Below are 19,665 nucleotides of genomic sequence, written 5' to 3'. Positions count from 1 at the left end.
TGTTTCTAGGCGGAATAGAAACTTACTTGTTAGCTAGAAACTTTCAGTAAACCTTTGCAGTCCTGGGTGCCATCAATAACGCCTTTTGCTTTCTTTCTTTTTATTCCATGAAGAAGGGCCGCTGATGCCCCAGTCGGACCTCATCTCCTGGCTTGAAGAAAAGGAAGAGTGGTTGGTCCAGAAAAAAGAGGCAGGTGGGTCCTTGGGTATAGAAGAAGGTGGATTGGGGGGGACGGACCTGTGACCTTTCAGAAGTTGCTGAATTAGAATCCCCATGTGTGGTTTCGTCGCCTCCTGGTGTTTTTGTAGTGCATTCCACGTAGAATCAAAGAATTGTCAAGTTGGAAGGGACCCAGAGGGTCATCTTAGCCCAGCCAACTGCAATGCAGCAATCTTGACTGAAGAACCCATGACAGTGCAGATGGAGCGATTGGTGATAAATGGAGTTGGTTTGGAGATGGGTGGATGTTGCTATAACTGTTGTATGGCAAAGTTCCGAAGGTGCACTATTTCACACAGCGAAAGCTTGTATAGCCGTTGGATAGTTATTAGAACACCTTGGACTCTGTGTGTTCTTAAGAGGCTTTTTATCCAACGGCTATACAAGCTTTCGCTGTGTGAGAAGAAGAAGAACTCTGCTGTGTGTGTTTTACTGCCAGCCCGGGTCTATGGAGCAGAAGCGCTAGAGAAAGCGCGCCGGGCAGATAATTAGTGGCTCCTAATTGAGTCATAAACAACTCAACGGAGCCCTATACTCGTCACAATAACCACAGTTGCTTTGGTGATGTGGTTGGAGTCAGTGACGGATGGAGATGGTTGCTTTGGTGGTAGATGGAGTGGTTTGGTGATTGTGGGAGTGGCTGGTGCAGTGATGGATGGAGACGGAGTTGCTTTGGTGACTGTCAGGCTGCCAAGGCAAGGCTTACCTTCCCCTTCTCTGTAGATAACAGCACGAAGCGAAAGCAGTCTTTTGCAGCCACAGAGAGGTTTATTGAACACAGCACAAATATTCGGCGTCCATTCTCATTGTGCAGGTGCTCCCAGTTGAGTTCCTCCCACTTCCCTCTAGTTACTTCCGTCTTCCTGTCTCCTCACCACGTGATCCCTCCACCACTGAGCCTTCTGAGAGGGCAACCCTATCCAGACACCTTGCTCTAGGGCTCATGGCATGCACACTTTCTAGTGAGGGAGATTCAACCAGCTCTCTCTCTCTTCCTGTTACTCTCCCCTTGGTTGCTCTTCTCCCAGCTCAGCCCAACTGTCAGTTTCCGAATTGTGCCCTTCCATGAACCATTGCTCTAGGTCAGGCATAGGCAACCTTGGCTCTCCAGATGTTTTGGAACTACAACTCCCATGATCCTTAGCTAACAGGGCCAGTGGTCAGGGATCAAGGAAGTTGTAGTTCCAAAACATCTGGAGTGCCAAGGTTGCCTATGCCTGCTCTAGGTCGATACTATCCTCCTGCTCCAGAGGAGCTTCAGGATTAGGCCCTTGAGCAGAGGGAGAGGGGGGCTCCCACCATTCTTCCTCAGAGCAATAGCCTTCAGTCTGGTTCCTGACAGTGACACCAGACTGATGTTTCTAGGTCCATCTAGTGCACTCCCTCTCCCATTCCTGTCCCGTTTCAAATATCTGGTTCTTTGGGTTGGAACGGAGGTATGGAAAAGAGACGGCATGGTTTGGGTTTTCTATAAACTTCTGCACTCAATAACAATTTTTGCTTCTTTTTTAATCCCATCAAGAAGGGCCTCTGATGCTCCAATCAGACCTCATCTCCTGGTCTGAAGAAAAGGAAGAACTGCTGGTCCAGAAGGAAGTGGCAGGTAAGTCCTTGGATACAGAGCAGGGATGGGGGAAACTCTATGTCAGGCACCCCCAAACTTCGGCCCTCCAGATGTTTAGACTACAATTCCAATCTTCCCCAACCACTGGTCCTGTTAGCTAGGGATCATGGGAGTTGTAGGCCAAAACATCTGGAGGGCAGCAGTTTGGGGATGCCTGCTCTATGTTCTTCTAGTTGTTGCAGCAATGCAACTCACATGAGTGGTTTCATCATCTCCTGGCATTTTTGTATTACATTCTAAGCAGAGTGGATGGAGTGGCTGGTCATGGGTGGAGTTTGACAATTAAGGGAGTTTGTTGGTGGGTAGAGTGCTTTGGTGATGGTGGGAGTAACTGGTGGAGTAATGGATGACAGTCGAATCGCTTTGGTGACCCCAGACGGATGCTTTAAGGCAGGCATCCCCAAACTCGGCCCTCCAGATGTTTTGAGACTACAATTCCCATCACCCCTGACCACTGGTCCTGTTAGCTAGGGATGATGGGAGTTGTAGTCTCAAAACATCTGGAGGGCCGAATTTGCCTATGCCTGTTTTAAGGTCTGTGCATTGCTCTCTTCTATGCTTGTCTTCTTTCAAATATCTGGGTGGTTGGGATGGTGTCAGGGACTAGACTGAGGAGGAATGGTGGGAGCCGCCCCCCCCCCGGGTTTTCCTGAACCTTCCCAAGGGCAGGAGGACAGTATTGATTTAGTTTGCAAAGGGGCATAGTCTAAAGGGGGAACGCTGGGAAATACGGGGTGAGGAACAGCAAAAGGAGGAAACACCAGGAGAGAGACAGCTGGCAGATTCAGTCCTTGGACATCATTCCTGACGATGACACCCCCTTCCCCTAAGACTAGACAGACTTGGAAAGTGATGGAACAGAAAGTTGCAACGACAACAAGCTCAGATTACCGGATGTAGAAGTGATGTAGATTAATGGGGACAGAGGGGGTAAACCTTTACTGGGAGCAATGCCACCGGGGGAGGGATCCGATTCACCGAAGCTAACATGGGATGGAGGGCTGAAAAGAGAATACATGGTTCAGATTTTTTTCAACCTTTTGTAGTCACAGGTGGCATCAATAACAGTTTTTGCTTTCTTCTTATCCTATTAAGAAGGGCCTCTGGTATCCCAATTGGACCTCACCTGGTTTGAAGAAAAAGAAGAGTTGTTGGTCCAGAAGAAAAGGGCAGGTAAGTCCTTGGATATAGAAGATGGATGATGGGAAACCCTGTGGTCTCTCAGATGTTGCTAAATTGGAACTCCCATGAGTAGTTTCAGCTTCTCCTCGTGTTGTACTACATTCTGTGTAGAGTGGATGGAGCTGGTTTGGTGATGGATGGATCATATATAGTTACTTTGCTTTGGAATTGGGGTTGGTGATGGAGGGAATTGGCTGTCATGGTGATGGATGGGCTGTTTTGGTGATGGCAGAAGCAACTAGTGGAATGGTTTGATTGTTGGAGTGGTTTGATGATTGAGAGGGAGAGATTTGTTTTTGGCAATGGATGGAGTTGGTTTGGTGATAGTGAAAGTGGTTGGGAACGGATGGGGTGGTTCAATGGTTAGAGCAGATGGAGTGAGGGAGAAACTTAGAGTGATTTGCGTTTTTTACAGGATCTTCATTTTCTGTCTGTTCCCTCATGCAGGTGATGGACAGGACCATAAGAATTATCAGGCGGCACATATAGCGTCAGAAACAACCACACATGATACGAGAAAAGAAATATTTGGAAATCAAAGAGAAAGACACAAGGCAAACCAATCAAAGCCTAGGCAGAAGAAGCAATCGGCTTCCCAGGGAGCTGAGGTCCATGAACTCCTGATCCCTCCAGAAGACTGTAAAGATAATAAGAATATTACATGTCCAGTGTGTGGTAAAATATTCCAATATAGATCACAGTTAAATACACATAGCAGAAGTCACACAGGAGAGAAACCGTTCAAATGCACAGAGTGTGGGAAGAGCTTCAGTACAAGCAGTTCCCTTACTGCACATGGAAGAACCCACACAGGAGAGAAACCATATAAGTGCATGGAGTGCGGAAAGAGCTTCAGCCAAAGAGGAAGTCTTATTGCCCATCAAAGAACCCATACAGGGGAGAAGCCATTTAAATGCATGGAGTGTGGAAAGAGTTTCAGTCAACTTGGACATCTTATTTCCCATCAGATAATCCATAAAGGGGAGAAATACTGTAACTCCGGACAGATGGACTGTGGAGAGGGCCTCCATGATAGCATAACCTTTACTGAACATCAGAGAACCCACACAGGAGAGAAGCAGTATAAATGTCTGGAGTGTGGGAAGAGCTTTGATATGAGAGGAACCCTTGCCAAACATCAAAGAATCCACACAGGGGAGAAACCATATAAATGCATGGAGTGCGGAAAGAGCTTCCGGGCTAGCTGGACCCTTTGTATACATAAACGAATCCATACAGGGGAGAAACCATATAAATGCTTGAACTGCGGAAAGAGCTTCCGGGATGGCGGAACCCTTGCCAAACATCAAAGAATCCACAAAGCGGAGGAAAGATATATCTGCACAGACTGTGGAAAGGTCTTTCGAGGGAGCGGTAGCCTTAATTTACATCAAAGAATCCACACAAGGGAGAAGCAGTGTGCTGGGTGGAACCTTTCCGAACATCAAATAATCCACATGGGAGAAACCATGTAAATTTATGGAATGTCAAAATGCCTTCTAGTATACAGTTACTGACTCACCCTTGTAAGCATGAAAGCATTAACCTGAGCCAGAAATGAGCTCTAGTTAACCACTCCCAGCAGCCGTTCTTTTCTCCTCTCCTTCTTTCTCTCCGACTTCCTGAAAGACACCATTACCTGGCATGGCTCCCAGCTCAAGCAAACAACATGAATGAATCTTTCTACAAGAGTTTTCTACAGTCCCCATCGTTGCTAACACAAAGACTGTGTGGTTCCTTTTTGTAACGAAACTAATTTCTTTTCCTTTTAAACAGTTTGGAACCTTTTCTTCATTGCCTTTACCGCCAATGGATGGAGACTTCTTTGCTGTAACTTCTGAAACTAGCCCAGCTGTTGGTCAAACTCGTGTTTGTAGCTTTGAGAACACTGTCCAACCATCTCATCCTCTGTCGTCCCCTTCTCCTTGTACCCTCCATCAGGGTCTTTTCCAGGGAGTCGAGTCTTCTCATGAGGCGGCCAAAGTATTGGAGCCTCAGCTTCACGATCTGTCCTTCCAGTGAGCACTCAGGGCTGATTTCCTTCAGAATGGATAGGTTTGATCTTCTTGCAGTTCATGGGACTCTCAAGAGTCTCCTCCAGCACCATAATTCAAAAGCATCAATTCTTCGGCGATCAGCCTTCTTTATGGTCCAGCTCTCACTTCCATATGTGCTTGGTACCAATCGGCAATTGTGCTAACTCTGTATGAGAAAGTAAATATTTTTGTTCAAACCTCTCTCTGCAGCATCAGGTTATGGGGCTCAAGCAACACCTAGGTTGGAGGTTTTCAACCTTTTTGGGTCCACGGCTCCCTTGACCTCCTTTCTACGGCCCCCCCTATGGGGCTCAGGAGCCCAGTTAGTTCACTCCTTGCCTGCAAAGCTGGCAGACTCTCACCCTTTTTCAAACACCCTCCCTTGCGGAGTGTTCCATCAGTCTCCTCTCTTCTCCTTGGGTGTCCTCCAGACAGCTGCTGCTGCTGCCTCTTTAAGGAACTTGTCTAGAGTAGTAAGCTCTTTCATAGAACCATAAAATTGTAGAGTTGGAAGGGATCCTGAGGGTCATCTAGCCCAACCCCCTGCAAAGCCAGAATCTTTTGCTCAATGTGTGGCTCAAACCTGTGGCTCTGAGATTGCAGACCTTGGACCGAGTAAATGTGAACCTACCCAGGTGATGCAGGTCAGCAGTACAAAGCTGTCAAGGACCAAGAAATTCCTGGCATGTGCAAAACACATTGGGGTGAGATATCGCTACATTTGTGAACATGTCCAGAATGGAACTGTGGAACCAGTTTATTGCTCCATATGACAGCTGACATACTGAGCAAATCTTTACATGTGAGGAGCTTTGGGTCAAGATGGGACTCTTGAGGGGGAGGGACCTACATGCTATGTTTGTATGTTCTTTGCATGTACACACCTGCTTGTCAGAGAAGAGAAACTGGCAATATACTTGATATCTGAAGAAGCGTGCATGCACACGAAAGCTTAGACCCAGAACTACTTAGTTTGTCTCTAAGGTGCTACTGGACAATTTTTAAATTTATTTTGGCAATATACAGTTACTGACTTACACCTGTGTGCATGAAAGTGTTAACCAGAGCCAGAAATGAGCTTGTTAACACGGGAGAGACTCCAAGCAGCCTTTGCTTCTTCCTCCCTCTCTCTTTCGCTCCTTTCCTCCCTCTCTCTTTCGCTCCCTCTCTCTTTCGCTCCCTCTCTCTTTCGCTCTTCTTTTTGTAATATAACTTATTTATTTTCCTTTTAAATTGCTTGGAACCTTTTCTTCCTTCCTTTTACTTCCAATGGATGGAGACTTGTTTATTGCAGCTTCTGAACCTCTGTAAATAAAATCTTCACTTTTCCAAAGCTATGTGTCTGAGATTTATTCTAGCCTAAGTATTTTCATGGGGACCAATTGTTTGAAGGTGGATGAGGACAGATGTAAAATCTAACCAAGTTTTAATGTGCTTGATACCAATGTACTAACTCTGCTAAAAGAAAAGAATTTTTTTTCAATCTCTCTCCAACATGGGAAAAACATGTGAATGTATGGCATGTGGGAGCCGTGTATGAACACTTTACATTACATAGAATCATAGAGTTGGAAGAGACCACAAGGGCCATCCAATCCAACACCCTGCCAAGCAGGAAACACATTCCTGACAGATGGCTGTCAAGCTTCTACATCAGGAGTGGGGAACATCCAGTCTATGCTCGTCTCTCCTAGGCAGGGCCAGCCCACCTATTAGCCTCTAACTTTTATTCCGGCACCCCTTTGAAACCTCTCCATTCTCCCAGGAGTTTCATAAAATCATACAGTTGGAAGAGACCCTGGGGGTCATCTAGTCCAACCCCCTGCAGTGCAGGAATCTTTTGCCCAATATGGGGCTCAAACCCATGACCCTGAGATTAAGAGTCTCATGCTCCACCAACTGAGCATGTCGAGGTCTTAGGATGTGTTGAACTGGTTTCAAAGTTAACATGGTATTAGCTAGGTTCCCCCTCCCCCAATTATTTCTAGATTTAGTATTTGAGAGGCTTTAAGTTGGCTGTCATTTGGTATTAGGTTCTTGTGATTTTTGTTGCTAAACCTTATCATGCAGGATTGTTCCGATTTTATTGTATATTCATTGAGATGTTTTCATTTATTGTTTGTGATTACTTGAAAGTTTGTTATGTTTTTAGAACTGTTGGTGTGAATTATGTGATTGTTTCTGTAAGCCGCCTTGAGCATGGTTTAATCATGGAAAGGAAGCATACAAATACACGGAGTGAGAAGTAACGGAGCAAGGAGGAGTAAGAAATCCTCAGAGTAAGAAGTCTGCAAGCTCCTCCCATCTTGGGCGACTGTTGATGTACCTGTTTGTCTCCATAAGCCTCCCACCTCTCTCTCACCTCTGCTTTGTCACAGCCCATCCCAGATAAGGAAGAAGCACACATCTGGTAGTTAACTATTTAGCAAGAAAAGCACTTACAGCAGCTTCTATGGTTACACACACTTCTCTAGACAGCAGTCCATAGGAGGTCTGAGCCCTATGGAGCAGTTGCAGCAACAGAGGTGGTTGCTGCTTTTCCTTCTGGCTTATATACTGTCCTTTGATGGGTTACACACCCACAACCTTAGACTTTTCCTGCATGGAAGACATTGATGCTCTTTTCAAGATCCTCTATTATATGTTTTTTAGAAGGCAATGTCTTCGGTTTTCCAAAAGGAGCTTATGTGCTTCTTTATCAAACGTAGCCTCTATTCTGAACTTAAAAATGCAAAACGTAATGCTGGTGGTCCACAAAAGAGGTTTAAAGACTCTCTCAAGGCAAATCTTAAAAAATGTAGTATAAACACAACTGGTAAACACTGGCCTGAAAGTGCTCCAATTGGAGAACAGCCTTTACCAAAGGTGTCATGGGCTCTGAAGTCACTCGAACTCGGGACAAAAGGGAAAAACGCGCTAAGAGGAAGGCACACTTGGCAAACCTTCACTGTGATCAACTCCTGCCCGGAAACCTATGTCCCCACTGTGGAAGGACGTGTGGATCCAGAATTGGCCTCCACAGTCAGTCACAGACTCACTGTTAAAATCGTGTTTATGGAAAACAATCTTATTCTGCTACAAAATAAAAGGTTTGAATTCCTCACACCCATTTTTTGTGGCTGTCATTGGAGATGATGAAGGTGCACCCTTTGGGGGTGCAACGTATTTTTAGTCCCATTGCTGACCCCCCAACCCCCCCCCCCTAAATTTCCCCTCCTGAAGTGACACGTACTATGCCCTGGCACCTCCAGCTAGGGCTGGTCAACCGCTCCTGCCTGAAAAGCTGCTGCCAGTCAGTGCCTGCAATAGTAGGTGGGCCAATATCTAATCTGTATAAGGCAGCTTCCTGTGTCCCTGAAGCGGGGCTTCTCCTTCCAGACAACTTGAAAACACGCAAGTAGCAGACACACACAACCCGCTTGCTTTGCATCTCGCGCTCCGTCTTGTGGCTCCTCCTTGCCCTCCCCTGGCGTCCCTTTGCCAGGGCAGGAAGCGGCCGCCTCTCCCTACTTTCGCTGCCTCTCTAGGACGCCGCGCATCTCTCGGTTTAACCCCCAACAAGCCGGCAGCCGGTGAGAAGATGAGCCCGGCTGGATCAGGAGGCGCAAAAGAAATTTTGGTTTAGGGTAACAGATGCCAAGGACGCAAATTACCTCCCCCCCGCCCCCAGGAACAGTATTTCAGGAGTCATAGAAATCACAGAATTGTAGAGTTGGAAGGGTCCGGGTGGTGGTGGTCATCTAGTCCAACCCCCTGCATTGCAGGACGAGGCAGCTGTTCCTGCGACCACGCGCCAACCAACCCAGATGATCAGATCACATCTCTTTAAAAAGCAGGATAACGGCAGCAGCAGGACTGTGAACCTTACGTTTAAATATATTGTTCATTGTACGGCAGTATAATATACTTTGCTAATTTTTCCCTATACGGAATTCACTGTTTTCTGTGGCATACAACCGAAACGAACAAACGACTCTGTTAATTAAAGCCTTCTTTCTTTCTTTCTTTCTTTCTTTCTTTCTTTCTTTCTTTCTTTCTTTCTTTCTTTCTTTCTTTCTTTCTTTCTTTTCCTTAATCCATCTGGCCATCTGTCATGGATGCTTTAATTAATTAATTAATTAATTAAATTTGTATATTTGGTTGACCTGACTGACATCCTATGCCCTTTTAAAATGTTGCTCTTCTGGAGTTATTGTTTTTATTTTGATTTAATATATTGTGATCTTTTTTGTGAACCACCCTGAAAACCTCCAGATATAGAATAATAATAATAATAATAATAATAATAATAATAATAATAATAATAATAATAATAATAATAATAATAATATACCACACTTCATCTGCTCTCAGAGCGGTTCACAACATAAAAATAACAAAATACCTAAAAAGAACAAGAGCAGATAATAATAATGCACACAAACCAATAAACCCCCTCCTCCCCCACATTGCTGGGGGTTGGACTAGATGACCCTCAGGGTCCCTTCCAGCTCGAGTTTCTTCATCCCTGCAGCAGGGAATTCAGAGGTGCAAGAACATTGTTCTGGTGACCACGGGTAGCCTTGCTCATGAATTTGCCCAGTCCTCTCTTAAAGCCTTCTGGAATTGTTGGCCGTCACTGCCTCCTGTGGGAGGAAGTTTCGCAGTCAAACCTTCCACCGTGTGGAAGGACTTGTGCTCACCTGTAATTCATCCTGGATAACCCTGCTGGGTTGTAGATGATGAGAGAGGTCTTCCTCATCCTAGGAGACCCAGTGGGGGGCCATCCAATGGCAACATATCACTTGTATAACATTGGGGGGTAAAATATTTGTAAAATATTAGTAAAATATTTGTAAAAATATTTGTAAAATATTAGTAAAATATTTGTAAAAATATTTGTAAAATATTTGTAAAATATTTGGGGTTAAGCCCTGCCCTGCCTAATCGATCACATGACAAAGCACACACATACCATTTGAATGACAATGCCCATTAACGTTTGGGGGGCACAGGCCCCTCATATATTTTATTGCCCCCCTCTGAAGGGACTTTGTCGCCTAGAAGTTGGCTCCTATGCAGCACATCAACCCTTAGTCTGGAGGGTCTATGCCATGGGGGTAATTTTTTCATGCACCAAGTGTCCCTCACACATGGGAAGGGTTAAAGTAGCAGATGTGCCATTCCTAGAGAGGTGTGCATGTGAGAAATCACATGGGGATGACATTTAAAAAGAGAGAGAACATCTGCTTTTCCGGTTCCTCCACCCCCTTCATTAATTATTTCCTCTTTTACCTACTGGAAACAGAAGCCGGCTGTCTTGAGACTTTCTCCTAGCCAAAGATCCAAGGTGAAACTGGCTGGTGAGTGGACAAGAGGAAAGTTGGGGTGGTGCCCCCTAGAAAAGCTGCCCTGTCCCCACATTCTGATCTTTGGTGCATCTACCCCAGTGCTGTCGACACTGGCCGGCAGCAGCTCCCCAGGGTATCAGGTGTGTTCCTTACCTGGACATGCTGAGGGGACAATGTGTGTGAAAAGCAGATGCTCTGGGAGACAGCAGCCCTCTGCTGAGGTAGGAACATTCACCCAAAGAATTCGGGAAGCTGTGTGTTGTCATGGAGATGCTGAGATCTGTCAGATGGAAGAAAGAACTTTACAAAAATAATGGGGAATTGCAGAATGTTGGAAAAACTACTGTAAACAACTTTAAACGTTGGCAGGACTAGAATAAATTGAGCAGTCACATTTATAATGGAAGAGAAAACCAGGAAAGGAAAAGTAAGGATTAATTAGAATATGCGGCAGTAAAGGGAAAATAAAATGAACCATAGAAGGGAGAGAAGGGAAGTTGAATATACGGTACTTGTATGGTTTAAACTCTGTAATTTATGTAAATGTAAAATTGAAAATGATAAATAAATCTCTCACCACCCTTAGCAAACTATACTTCCCAAGATTATTTGTGGGGAGCCATGACTGTTTAAAGTGGTATGATAACTGCTTTAAATAACCGTTCCTGTGGAAATCGGAAAGAGACCCTCCATCCTCGTATTTTGTTGCCTGCAGTTCCGCCAAGACTTTGTAGAGAATTTATTTGATTCCATGTCAGTCATACATCCTGCATTGTATGATTTGATAGTGTTAAGGTTTTAAAATGTTTATTATTATTATTATTATTATTATTATTATTATTATTCTTTATTAAACTTCCGTACTGCCCTTCATCCATAGACCTCAGTGCAGTTCACAAGATGAAAATACAAGATAAAACCACAAAATATGTAATAAAGAGAGCAACAACAACAAAACCCAACAAATCCCACCTTCCCCACCCCCACCCCATCCCAGAAACACATTTAAAAGGGTATAGGATGCTTCTGAAAATGCAAATAAATAACAAATTAAAAAATAATAAGAAAGAAAGGGTATAGGATGTACTGTGATATTTCCATGATTTTACTGGACACTGCCACAATAAAAGTAAATAAAAAGAGCTGAGGGTTTTATATCTATTCTTCTCAATAAATAAGTAAAATATTTTGGCCTGTGTTCTTTTCTCCTGCAGGCAGATTTGGTGTTTATTCTGGAGTTTTCACCGCATTTTTGGCGACTCTCTTGACTGTCTACTCATGCAAAAAAGAAAACGATAGACGCCACCCCAGGAGAACTGGGCGCCTATAACTGCCCCAACAGCTATAACTGCCCTTCTACGGAATCAGGTCACTGGTCAGTCATCTTCTGAGATTCAGGAGGAAGATTCCCCACCCTTCTCCTTGGGTGGTGGGCGATGGAAATGGCAGAGGGGTTTGTCATGGCATCGCCGGATCCCCAGGAAGAAGTCCCTTCTGGGCAGGAAGGACGGCCCAAGATCAAAATAGAGGAGACAGGCTTATCAGAATTTGAACCCGAGATGGGGGTGAAAGGGTCCGAAAGAGCCCCTTACGTCTTCCAGGCGGGGAGCATTCGGGAATTGCTTTTCAAGGCATCGGGGAGACAGTTGGTGCAGGTTCCAGGCGAAGGGCTCTGTCAGCAATGGGAGAGACAGTGGCAAGAGTTCCTGGGGACCTTGGAGCCCCCCAACTTGAGGTGGGAGGCCGCTCAGCTGCCGGAGGAGCCCACCCCCTGGGAAGACGCCAAGGCCTTCCTGGCCTCCTTCGAACAAGTGGCCAAAGCCTGCCGGTGGCCCTGGGAAGAGTGGGCGGCCAGGCTGCTGCCGGCCCTCAGCGGGGAAGCCGAGCGAGCCTTTTGGAGTCTGGAGGCCGGAGACAGAGAGGATTATGGGAAAGTGAAGGCGGCCATCTTGCGCGGGGACGCCATCAGCAGGGAGAAGGATCGCCAGTACTTCCGGCGCTTCTGCTACCGGGAGGCTGAGGGGCCCAGAGGGGCCTATAGCTGCCTCCAGGAGCTCTGCCGGCGGTGGCTGAAAGTGGAGAGGCACTCCAAGGAGCAGATCCTGGAGCTGCTGGTCCTGGAGCAGTTCCTGGCCATCCTGCCAGCAGAGGTCCAGAGCTGGGTCAGGGAGTGCGGCCCAGAGACCTGCTCCCAGGCGGTGGCCCTGGCTGAGGATTTCCTGCTGAGGCAGCTGCAGGTGGAGGAACAGGAGCAGCAGGTGAGACGGGGGGGGGGGGGAACCCCATTATAATTCTGCTAAATCTCAGGAATGGGGTGGGGAACGTGCAGAAGAACCTGGACCATCTCATCTAGCATCCTAATCCCACAGTGGCTCCTGAAGTCAACTGCCCTCTCTGCACTTGCAATCCCCAACAATGGACATTGTTGGTCTTGGCCACAAAAGGTCTTCGTAAATATCCCCTCAATGCACTAGGGACGGTTGCCTTTCCTGGTCAGTTCCTCTGGCCTCAGGCTCTCCGGCGCTGATGTGACAACCATTTTGTGACACGCAACACACACCCAACGTAGCTGTTTTGTGTCATGCCGCCCCCCACCGAGGAGCCATTTTGTGACAGGCGGCCATTTTCTCAAAATTCCAATCGTGTCCTCTGACCCAGAAAGGTTGGTGAATGCCTCTTTCCATATGAACCTACCCGTCAAACCCTAAGATCACCTTCTGAGGCCCTCCTTCATGTGCCTCCTCCTCGAGAGGTCCGGAGGGTGGCAATACGAGAACAAGGCCTTCTCTGCAGTGGCTCCCCGTCTGTGCAATGCTCTCCCCAGGGAAGTTCGCCTGGTGCCTTCATTATACAACTTAACCAGGCTTTTGGTTGACCTGACCGACATCCTACGGTATACCCTTTTAAAATGTGGCTCTTTCGGGGGGGGGGTGTTTTTTGGTTGTGGTTTTAATTTCGATTTTATATATTTGATCTTTTTGTGAATCGCCCTGCCACCTCCAGGTATAGGGCGGTATATAAGAGGTAAAGGTAAACGGACCCCTGACCATTAGGTCCAGTCGTGACCGACTCTGGGGTTGCGCGCTCATCTTGCATTATTGGCCGAGGGAGCCGGCGTATAGCTTCCAGGTCATGTGGCCAGCATGACAAAGCCGCTTCTGGCAAACCAGAGCGGCACATGGAAACGCCGTTTACCTTCCCGCTGTAGCGGTTCCTATTTATCTACTTGCATTTTGACGTGCTTTCGAACTGCTAGAAGAAGAAGAAGAAGAGGAGGAGGAGGAGTAGTTTGGATTTGATATCCCGCTTTATCACTACCCGAAGGAGTCTCAAAGCGGCAAACATTCTCCTTTCCCTTCCTCCCCCACAACAGACACCCTGTGAGGTAGGTGGGGCTGAGAGACTTCATAGAAGTGTGACTAGCCCAAGGTCACCCAGCAGCTGCATGTGGAGGAGCGGAGACACGAACCCGGTTCCCCAGATTATGAGTCTATCGCTCTTAACCACTACACCACACTGGCTCTCACTGGCTCACACTGGCACACTGGCTAGGTTGGCAGGAGCTGGGACCAAGCAATGGGAGCTCACACCATCACAGGGATTCGAACCGCCGACCTTCTGATCAGCAAGCCCTAGGCTCAGTGGTTTAACCACAGCGCCACCTGGGTCCCTTAGGGCGGTATATAAATTCAATAAATAGTAATATTATATTGACACCTTTCAGTGGGATTGGCGGGTGCCAAATCTGATTTAAGTTTACAGCGTCCCAGGGGTCCCCAAACTAAAGCCCGGGAGCCAGATGCAGCCCAATCACCTTCTAAATCCGGCCCGCGGACGGTCCGGGAATCAGCATGTTTTTACATGAGTAGAATGTGTCCTTTTATTTAAACTGCATCTCTGGTTTGTGGGGTATAGGAATTCGTTCATATATTTTTTTCAAAATATAGTCCGGCCCCCCACAAGGTCTGAGGGACAGTGGACCAGCCCCCTGCTGGAAAAGTTTGCTGACCACACTCTTGATTTTTCTTGTTGTATTTTGTACCTGATTCAGGTGCCTACAGAGGTGGATGTGAGTCCCCCCAAAGAAGAGGAGGTTCTGGAGCCCGGAGAGGTGCTGGGGCCCAGCTGGGAGATCAGTGATGCTAACCATGCTGGTTTTCTGTTATGTAAGGCTATCTTCTTCTTCTTTAGACCAGGGATGGAGAAACCGGTGTTATTGGACGACTCCAGTTCCCATAATGCCCATTTCTGCCTTCCTCCTCCAGCACATTGGAAATTCAGATGTTCTTGCACGACTCCAATTCCCATAATGCTCCTTTCCATTCTTCTGGGACATCTCCCAGTATTCTGTTCTGGGGCTTCTCCTGACCCTCCAGATCAGATCTGGGGAAGCCACAGGGGGCACATGGGAGGAAGAAGAGAAGGAGGGAAAAGGGTTAGGGTTGGTTAGGGTTAAGGTAAAGGTGGGAGCTGGACTAAGATGCCTTTGATGTCTCCTTCCAACTATACAGTTTCAGATAATTATTAACCTGGTGGGTAAAGGTAAAGGTAAAGTCATCCAGTAGTGGATGACTCTGGGGTTGTGGTGCTCATCTCGCTTTACTGGCCGAGGGAGCTGGTGTACAGCTTCCAGGTCATGTGGCCAGCATGACTAAGCCGCTTCTAGCACACGGAAAAGCCGTTCCTGCCGGAGCAGTACCTATTTATCTACTTGCACTTTGACGTGCTTTTGAACTGCTAGGTTGGCAGGAGCTGGGACCGAGCAACGGGAGCTCACCCCGTCGCAGGGATTCAAACCGCCGACCTTCTGATCACCAAGCCCTAGGCTCTGTGGTTTAGACCACAGCGCCACCCGCCTCCCTGTAACCTGGTGGTTAATCAATGCAATAAATAAAAATTACTGTAAAATAAATTGCAATAAATAAAAATAATACAATAACTATTTTCTGCATTGGCTCTGAGCGCAACTTGGTGCCCTTTTGGGATCTCATCAACTCCTGCATTTATAATTAAATAATGTGTCGACCTGGCAGTTTTAAAAGTTGTGCTTTGTTCTTTCTCCCTCTTTCCAGGTGAGCCCATGCTAGGCGATCCCATTTCTGGGGACGCAAAGACCTGCCACCTCTCAGAATGTTCCTTGCAGAGAGAACCCCAGGGGCAGCCGCTGCAAAATACGGGGCGGGACGTTCCCCCGTGCAACAAGCAGGAAGAGGCGCCCAGAAGTTCTAATGGGCTGGCGAGAGGGACAGAAGCAAGTCCAAAGAGAAAAGCTGCCTGGGAGCTGGACAAGAGCCAGCCAGGGACCCTGGAGACCGAGGCCGAGGCCGCCTCCCCAAATGGGAATAGCGTCCAACTGAAGCCGCCACTGGGCATCCATCCTGGGCCAGGACCCTACAAATGCTCCGAGTGCGGGAAGAGTTTCTGCCGGCGCTCTTCCCTGTCCCAGCACCACCGCATCCACACCGGAGAGAAGCCCTACGAATGCTCCTACTGCCAGAAGGCCTTCCGGGCGCACTCCCACCTCACGAAGCACAGGCGCCTGCACACAGGGGAGAAGCCCTACAAGTGCGGGGACTGCGGCAAGGGCTTCCGCCAGTCGTCCAACCTCCATAAGCACCTGAAAATGCACGTGGGCGCCCCGATCTACAGGTGCCCCGATTGCGGGAAGAGCTTCGGCCAGCGCTCCAAGTTTTGCCAGCACCGCAAGGCGCACGCCGGCGGGAAGACCTATCGGTGCTCGCGGTGCGGGGAGAGCTTCGGCGAGCTCTCGCTCCTCCACACGCACCGGCGGAGCCACGCGGCGGAGCGAGCCTACCAGTGCCCCACCTGCGGGAAGGCCTTCGATCACCGGTCGAGCTTCCTGAAGCACAGGGTGACCCACACGGGGGAGAAGGCCCACAAGTGCCCCACCTGCGGGAAGGCCTTCAGCCAGTCCTCCAACCTTCGCAAGCACCAGAAGATCCACACCGGGGAGAAGCCTTACAAATGCCTCACCTGCGGGAAGTCGTTCACCCAGAGCTCGCACCTCAGCTTCCACCAGAACACCCACAAAGGGTTCAAGACATACAAATGCTTAGACTGCGGGGACAGCTTCACCGACAGGTCCCACCTTATGAAACACAAACTGAGCCACGCCAGCACAAAAGTGGCAACGTCGGCCTGAAATCCCCCTAGATTTTATAAGGCAGGTAAATTGTATTTATTTTTTAAATTTATATGAAGCTTAGGCCTTTGCACATTGACTGTTCCCCTCTGTTCCACAATTTCATTAGGAAGTCTTCCCTCACTCAGCCTCACTCATCCACAATATGTGGGACAGATGATATTGATCTACCTTAACAACAACAACAACAACAACAACTTTATTATTTATACCCCATCCATCTGATTATTTATACCCACTCTGAGTGGCTTCCAATACATGTAAAATCAAATAAAATGTCAAATGTTAGCAATAACTGATCCGATACAAGAAAAATGAGAATAACTTTTCACATAACTTATATCAAATAAATCAGTATTCAACCATCCATTAAAATCAAAGAGTAAACAGTTAAATAGCAGCAAATAACTAAACCTTGCAGGAAGGTTATAAGACTGGAAGCAAAACTGGGTGCTTGTGAAGTGCCTTCGGTGAGGGATTTTGGTGGAAAGACTAAAGTGGCTTGGAAGTTTAGAGGACCAAAAAAAAGGGTGTGTGTGAAAGGGAAAGGGGTGAAAAGGAATTGGACTTCCTAGCATTATTTTAATAATAAGTTATGACCAGATGAATCCACATTGATTTCCCCCCACCCCGATGAAATTGGGCGGGGAGTTCCGCAAATGGGGTGGCTAATTCCTTGTTGGACTCCCATCAGCCCTAATGAAGATTGCCAATGGCAAGGGATGATGGAGGTGGTAGTCCACCGGCCTACCCCTGTTCTAGACTAATGAAATATCCTTAATTTTGTTCTTGAAAATAAAAAAGTTACCTGTTTTATTCTCTCTTTTCTTGCCTGTCTTTTCAACTTCCCTTTGAGACAAAAATTAGAGGTCTAAAAGGTGATTTTGCACTGTCCATTTAAAGTACCACACTGCTTCCCCAAAGAGCTGTGGGAACTGTAGTTTGTTAAGGGTGGGGAGAGAAGTTAGGGGGCCCCTATTTCCCTCGCAGAACTGCAACTACCACAGCTCCCCAGCAAGAGGGATGGGTTGATGAATCATCCTAGCTCTGCGAGGGGCCTCTTAACAACTCTCAGCACTCTTAACAAACTAGAGTTCCCAGGATTAAAGTGTTGTGACACTGTTGTAAATGTATCATTAGGATGGGGCCATAGTCAATCATTTCAGCCGAGTGAAAGGTAACTGAGGACAAGCCAAAGAGGCCTCGCTGTGGTACTTTGACTAAAATTATCTGGTAGCCCACATATAGCCGTCAGACTAATGTTATGCAAATGGCAGAGAGCGAAATTTTACGCATTTGCCAAACTTAAACAATTTCATTGATTGAGCGATAGATCAACTGGCAAACTCATTTGACTAATTAACTAAAGGAAGGATACGAATCCCATTCCTCACAGGTGGGGAACCTGTGGCCCTCTAGAAGTTAATAGACTCCAACTTCAACCATCCCTGACCATTGGGCAACGCTGTCTGTGGCTGCTAGGGGTTCAGCCACCTCCGGAGGCCCACAGGTTCCCTCGTCCATCCGATACACCCTCTTCTTTTCCAGAAAGCCCTGTTAAAACTCTTCTGCAGAAGCATGCCTCCATTTTGTCTTTGAACCTCCGTTTTTGTCTTTCCATGAATGGTATGTTTTAAAGTAGGGCTGGAATCCCCCCCCCCTTTGGTGGATTGTTTTATCTTTTTGTGAACTGTTTTGAGTGTTTGTTTTCAACAGTCAAGTGGTGCATACATTTTAGGAAGAACTTCCTGACAGTAAGAGCTGTTCGGCAGTGGAATTTGCTACCAAGGAGTATGGTGGAGTCTCCTTCTTTGGAGGTCTTTAAGCAGAGGCTTGACAGGCATATGTCAAGAATGCTTTGATGGTGTTTCCTGCTTGGCAGGGGGTTGGACTGGATGGCCCTTGTGGTCTCTTCCAACTCTATGATTCTATGATTTTATGAAAACAAACAAACAAATGGTGTTTGTTCTTTCGAGGAACTGTCCAGCTCTCTCGGTGGAGAAAGACGTTGTCCTTAGATAAGGGCACAGGCAAGACTGACCTAGACGTGACGTTTATTCCTCCTGTGCACAGTTTTATTAAACAAACGAAAAGGGTAACAAGCGTCAGGCGATGCAGTGATCTGACTCCCATTTCGCCGCCAAATACAGCTTTTAAAAAATCCTTATTAAAAATGCAGTAAAATGTCTGCGTACAAATTCAGTAAAACAGAGAATACAGCACAAAGCAACACGTAGTGAAACAGCAGCCGTTTCAAAGCAGCTCCACAATGTGTTGATTAAAACCTGAGAAAATAGAACAATTTTTTTAACTCCCTGCCTATATTACATGAAGGAGGTGCCAGGCAAATGTCTTAAATGGTCTTACATGGTCTTAAAACATCGGCAGTCCATATGGCTTCTCCGTAGGCAGGTTTGTGAGGCTGGCAGGAGTGTTTTACTTTGGGAGACCAGGTTACATCAAACGTATTTATTTTCCTTTATAACCCTATTTGCAACTTTCCTAAGCCCAGTTAAGTCGCTCTGAACTAGCTACATCCCAAATATTAACCCCATCTCAAGAGGTAGCTCCACCCCATGTACAGCGTTGAATCCAACTGGAGCCAAAGTCGTACCTTGGTTCTCAAACACAATCCGTTAAGGAAGACCGTTTGGCTTCTGAAACGTTTATAAACCGAGGCGTGGCTTCCCATTGGTTCCAAGAGCATCTTGCCATAGCTGCCAAGTTTTCCCTTTTCTCGCGAGGAAGCCTATTCAGCATAAGGGAAAATCCCTTTTAAAAAGGGATAACTTGGCAGCTATGCATCTTGCACTCAGCGGAAGTCATGTCATACGTTCGAGTTCTGAAAAACGTTCCAAAACAGAAGCATTTACTTTCAGGTTTTTGGCATTTGAGAACTGAAACTTTTGACGACAGAGGCGTTTGGGAACCGAGGTACCACTGTACTATGTTGAATGGTCCTGGCTTCCCCCAGAGGATTCTGGGAGCTGCGGTTTTTTAAAGGTGCTGAGAGTCATCCGGAGATCCCCCTGCTCCCCTCGCAGGGCTACAATTCCCAGAGTGCTTTAACAATCAAGCACTTTTCCCAGGGAACTCTGGGACCTGTAGCT

The 19,665-nt window shown here is 46.9% G+C and overlaps 1 protein-coding gene across 1 annotated transcript in view; it reads left to right on the top strand.

Annotated features, from left to right (window-relative positions):
• LOC118081238 (zinc finger protein 420-like) overlaps nucleotides 1-17,519 on the top strand; it is a 30,285-nt gene extending 12,766 nt beyond the window's left edge. The window contains exons 8-15 of the mRNA XM_035107609.2: nucleotides 114-194; nucleotides 1,743-1,823; nucleotides 2,940-3,017; nucleotides 3,474-4,497; nucleotides 10,492-10,525; nucleotides 11,874-12,650; nucleotides 14,444-14,558; nucleotides 15,465-17,519. Of these exons, the coding sequence (XP_034963500.2) occupies nucleotides 114-194; nucleotides 1,743-1,823; nucleotides 2,940-3,017; nucleotides 3,474-4,497; nucleotides 10,492-10,525; nucleotides 11,874-12,650; nucleotides 14,444-14,558; nucleotides 15,465-16,555 (3,281 nt within the window). The 3' untranslated portion in view covers nucleotides 16,556-17,519. The remainder of the gene's footprint in view (nucleotides 1-113; nucleotides 195-1,742; nucleotides 1,824-2,939; nucleotides 3,018-3,473; nucleotides 4,498-10,491; nucleotides 10,526-11,873; nucleotides 12,651-14,443; nucleotides 14,559-15,464) is intronic.
• The last annotated feature ends 2,146 nt before the right edge of the window (nucleotides 17,520-19,665 follow it).

Source organism: Zootoca vivipara, chromosome 2, assembly GCF_963506605.1.
Source record: "Zootoca vivipara chromosome 2, rZooViv1.1, whole genome shotgun sequence".
In the NCBI taxonomy this organism is placed as follows: Eukaryota; Metazoa; Chordata; class Lepidosauria; order Squamata; family Lacertidae; genus Zootoca; species Zootoca vivipara.
The sequence above is the reverse complement of the archived record's forward strand: the minus strand, read 5'-3'. Positions and strand labels throughout refer to the sequence as shown.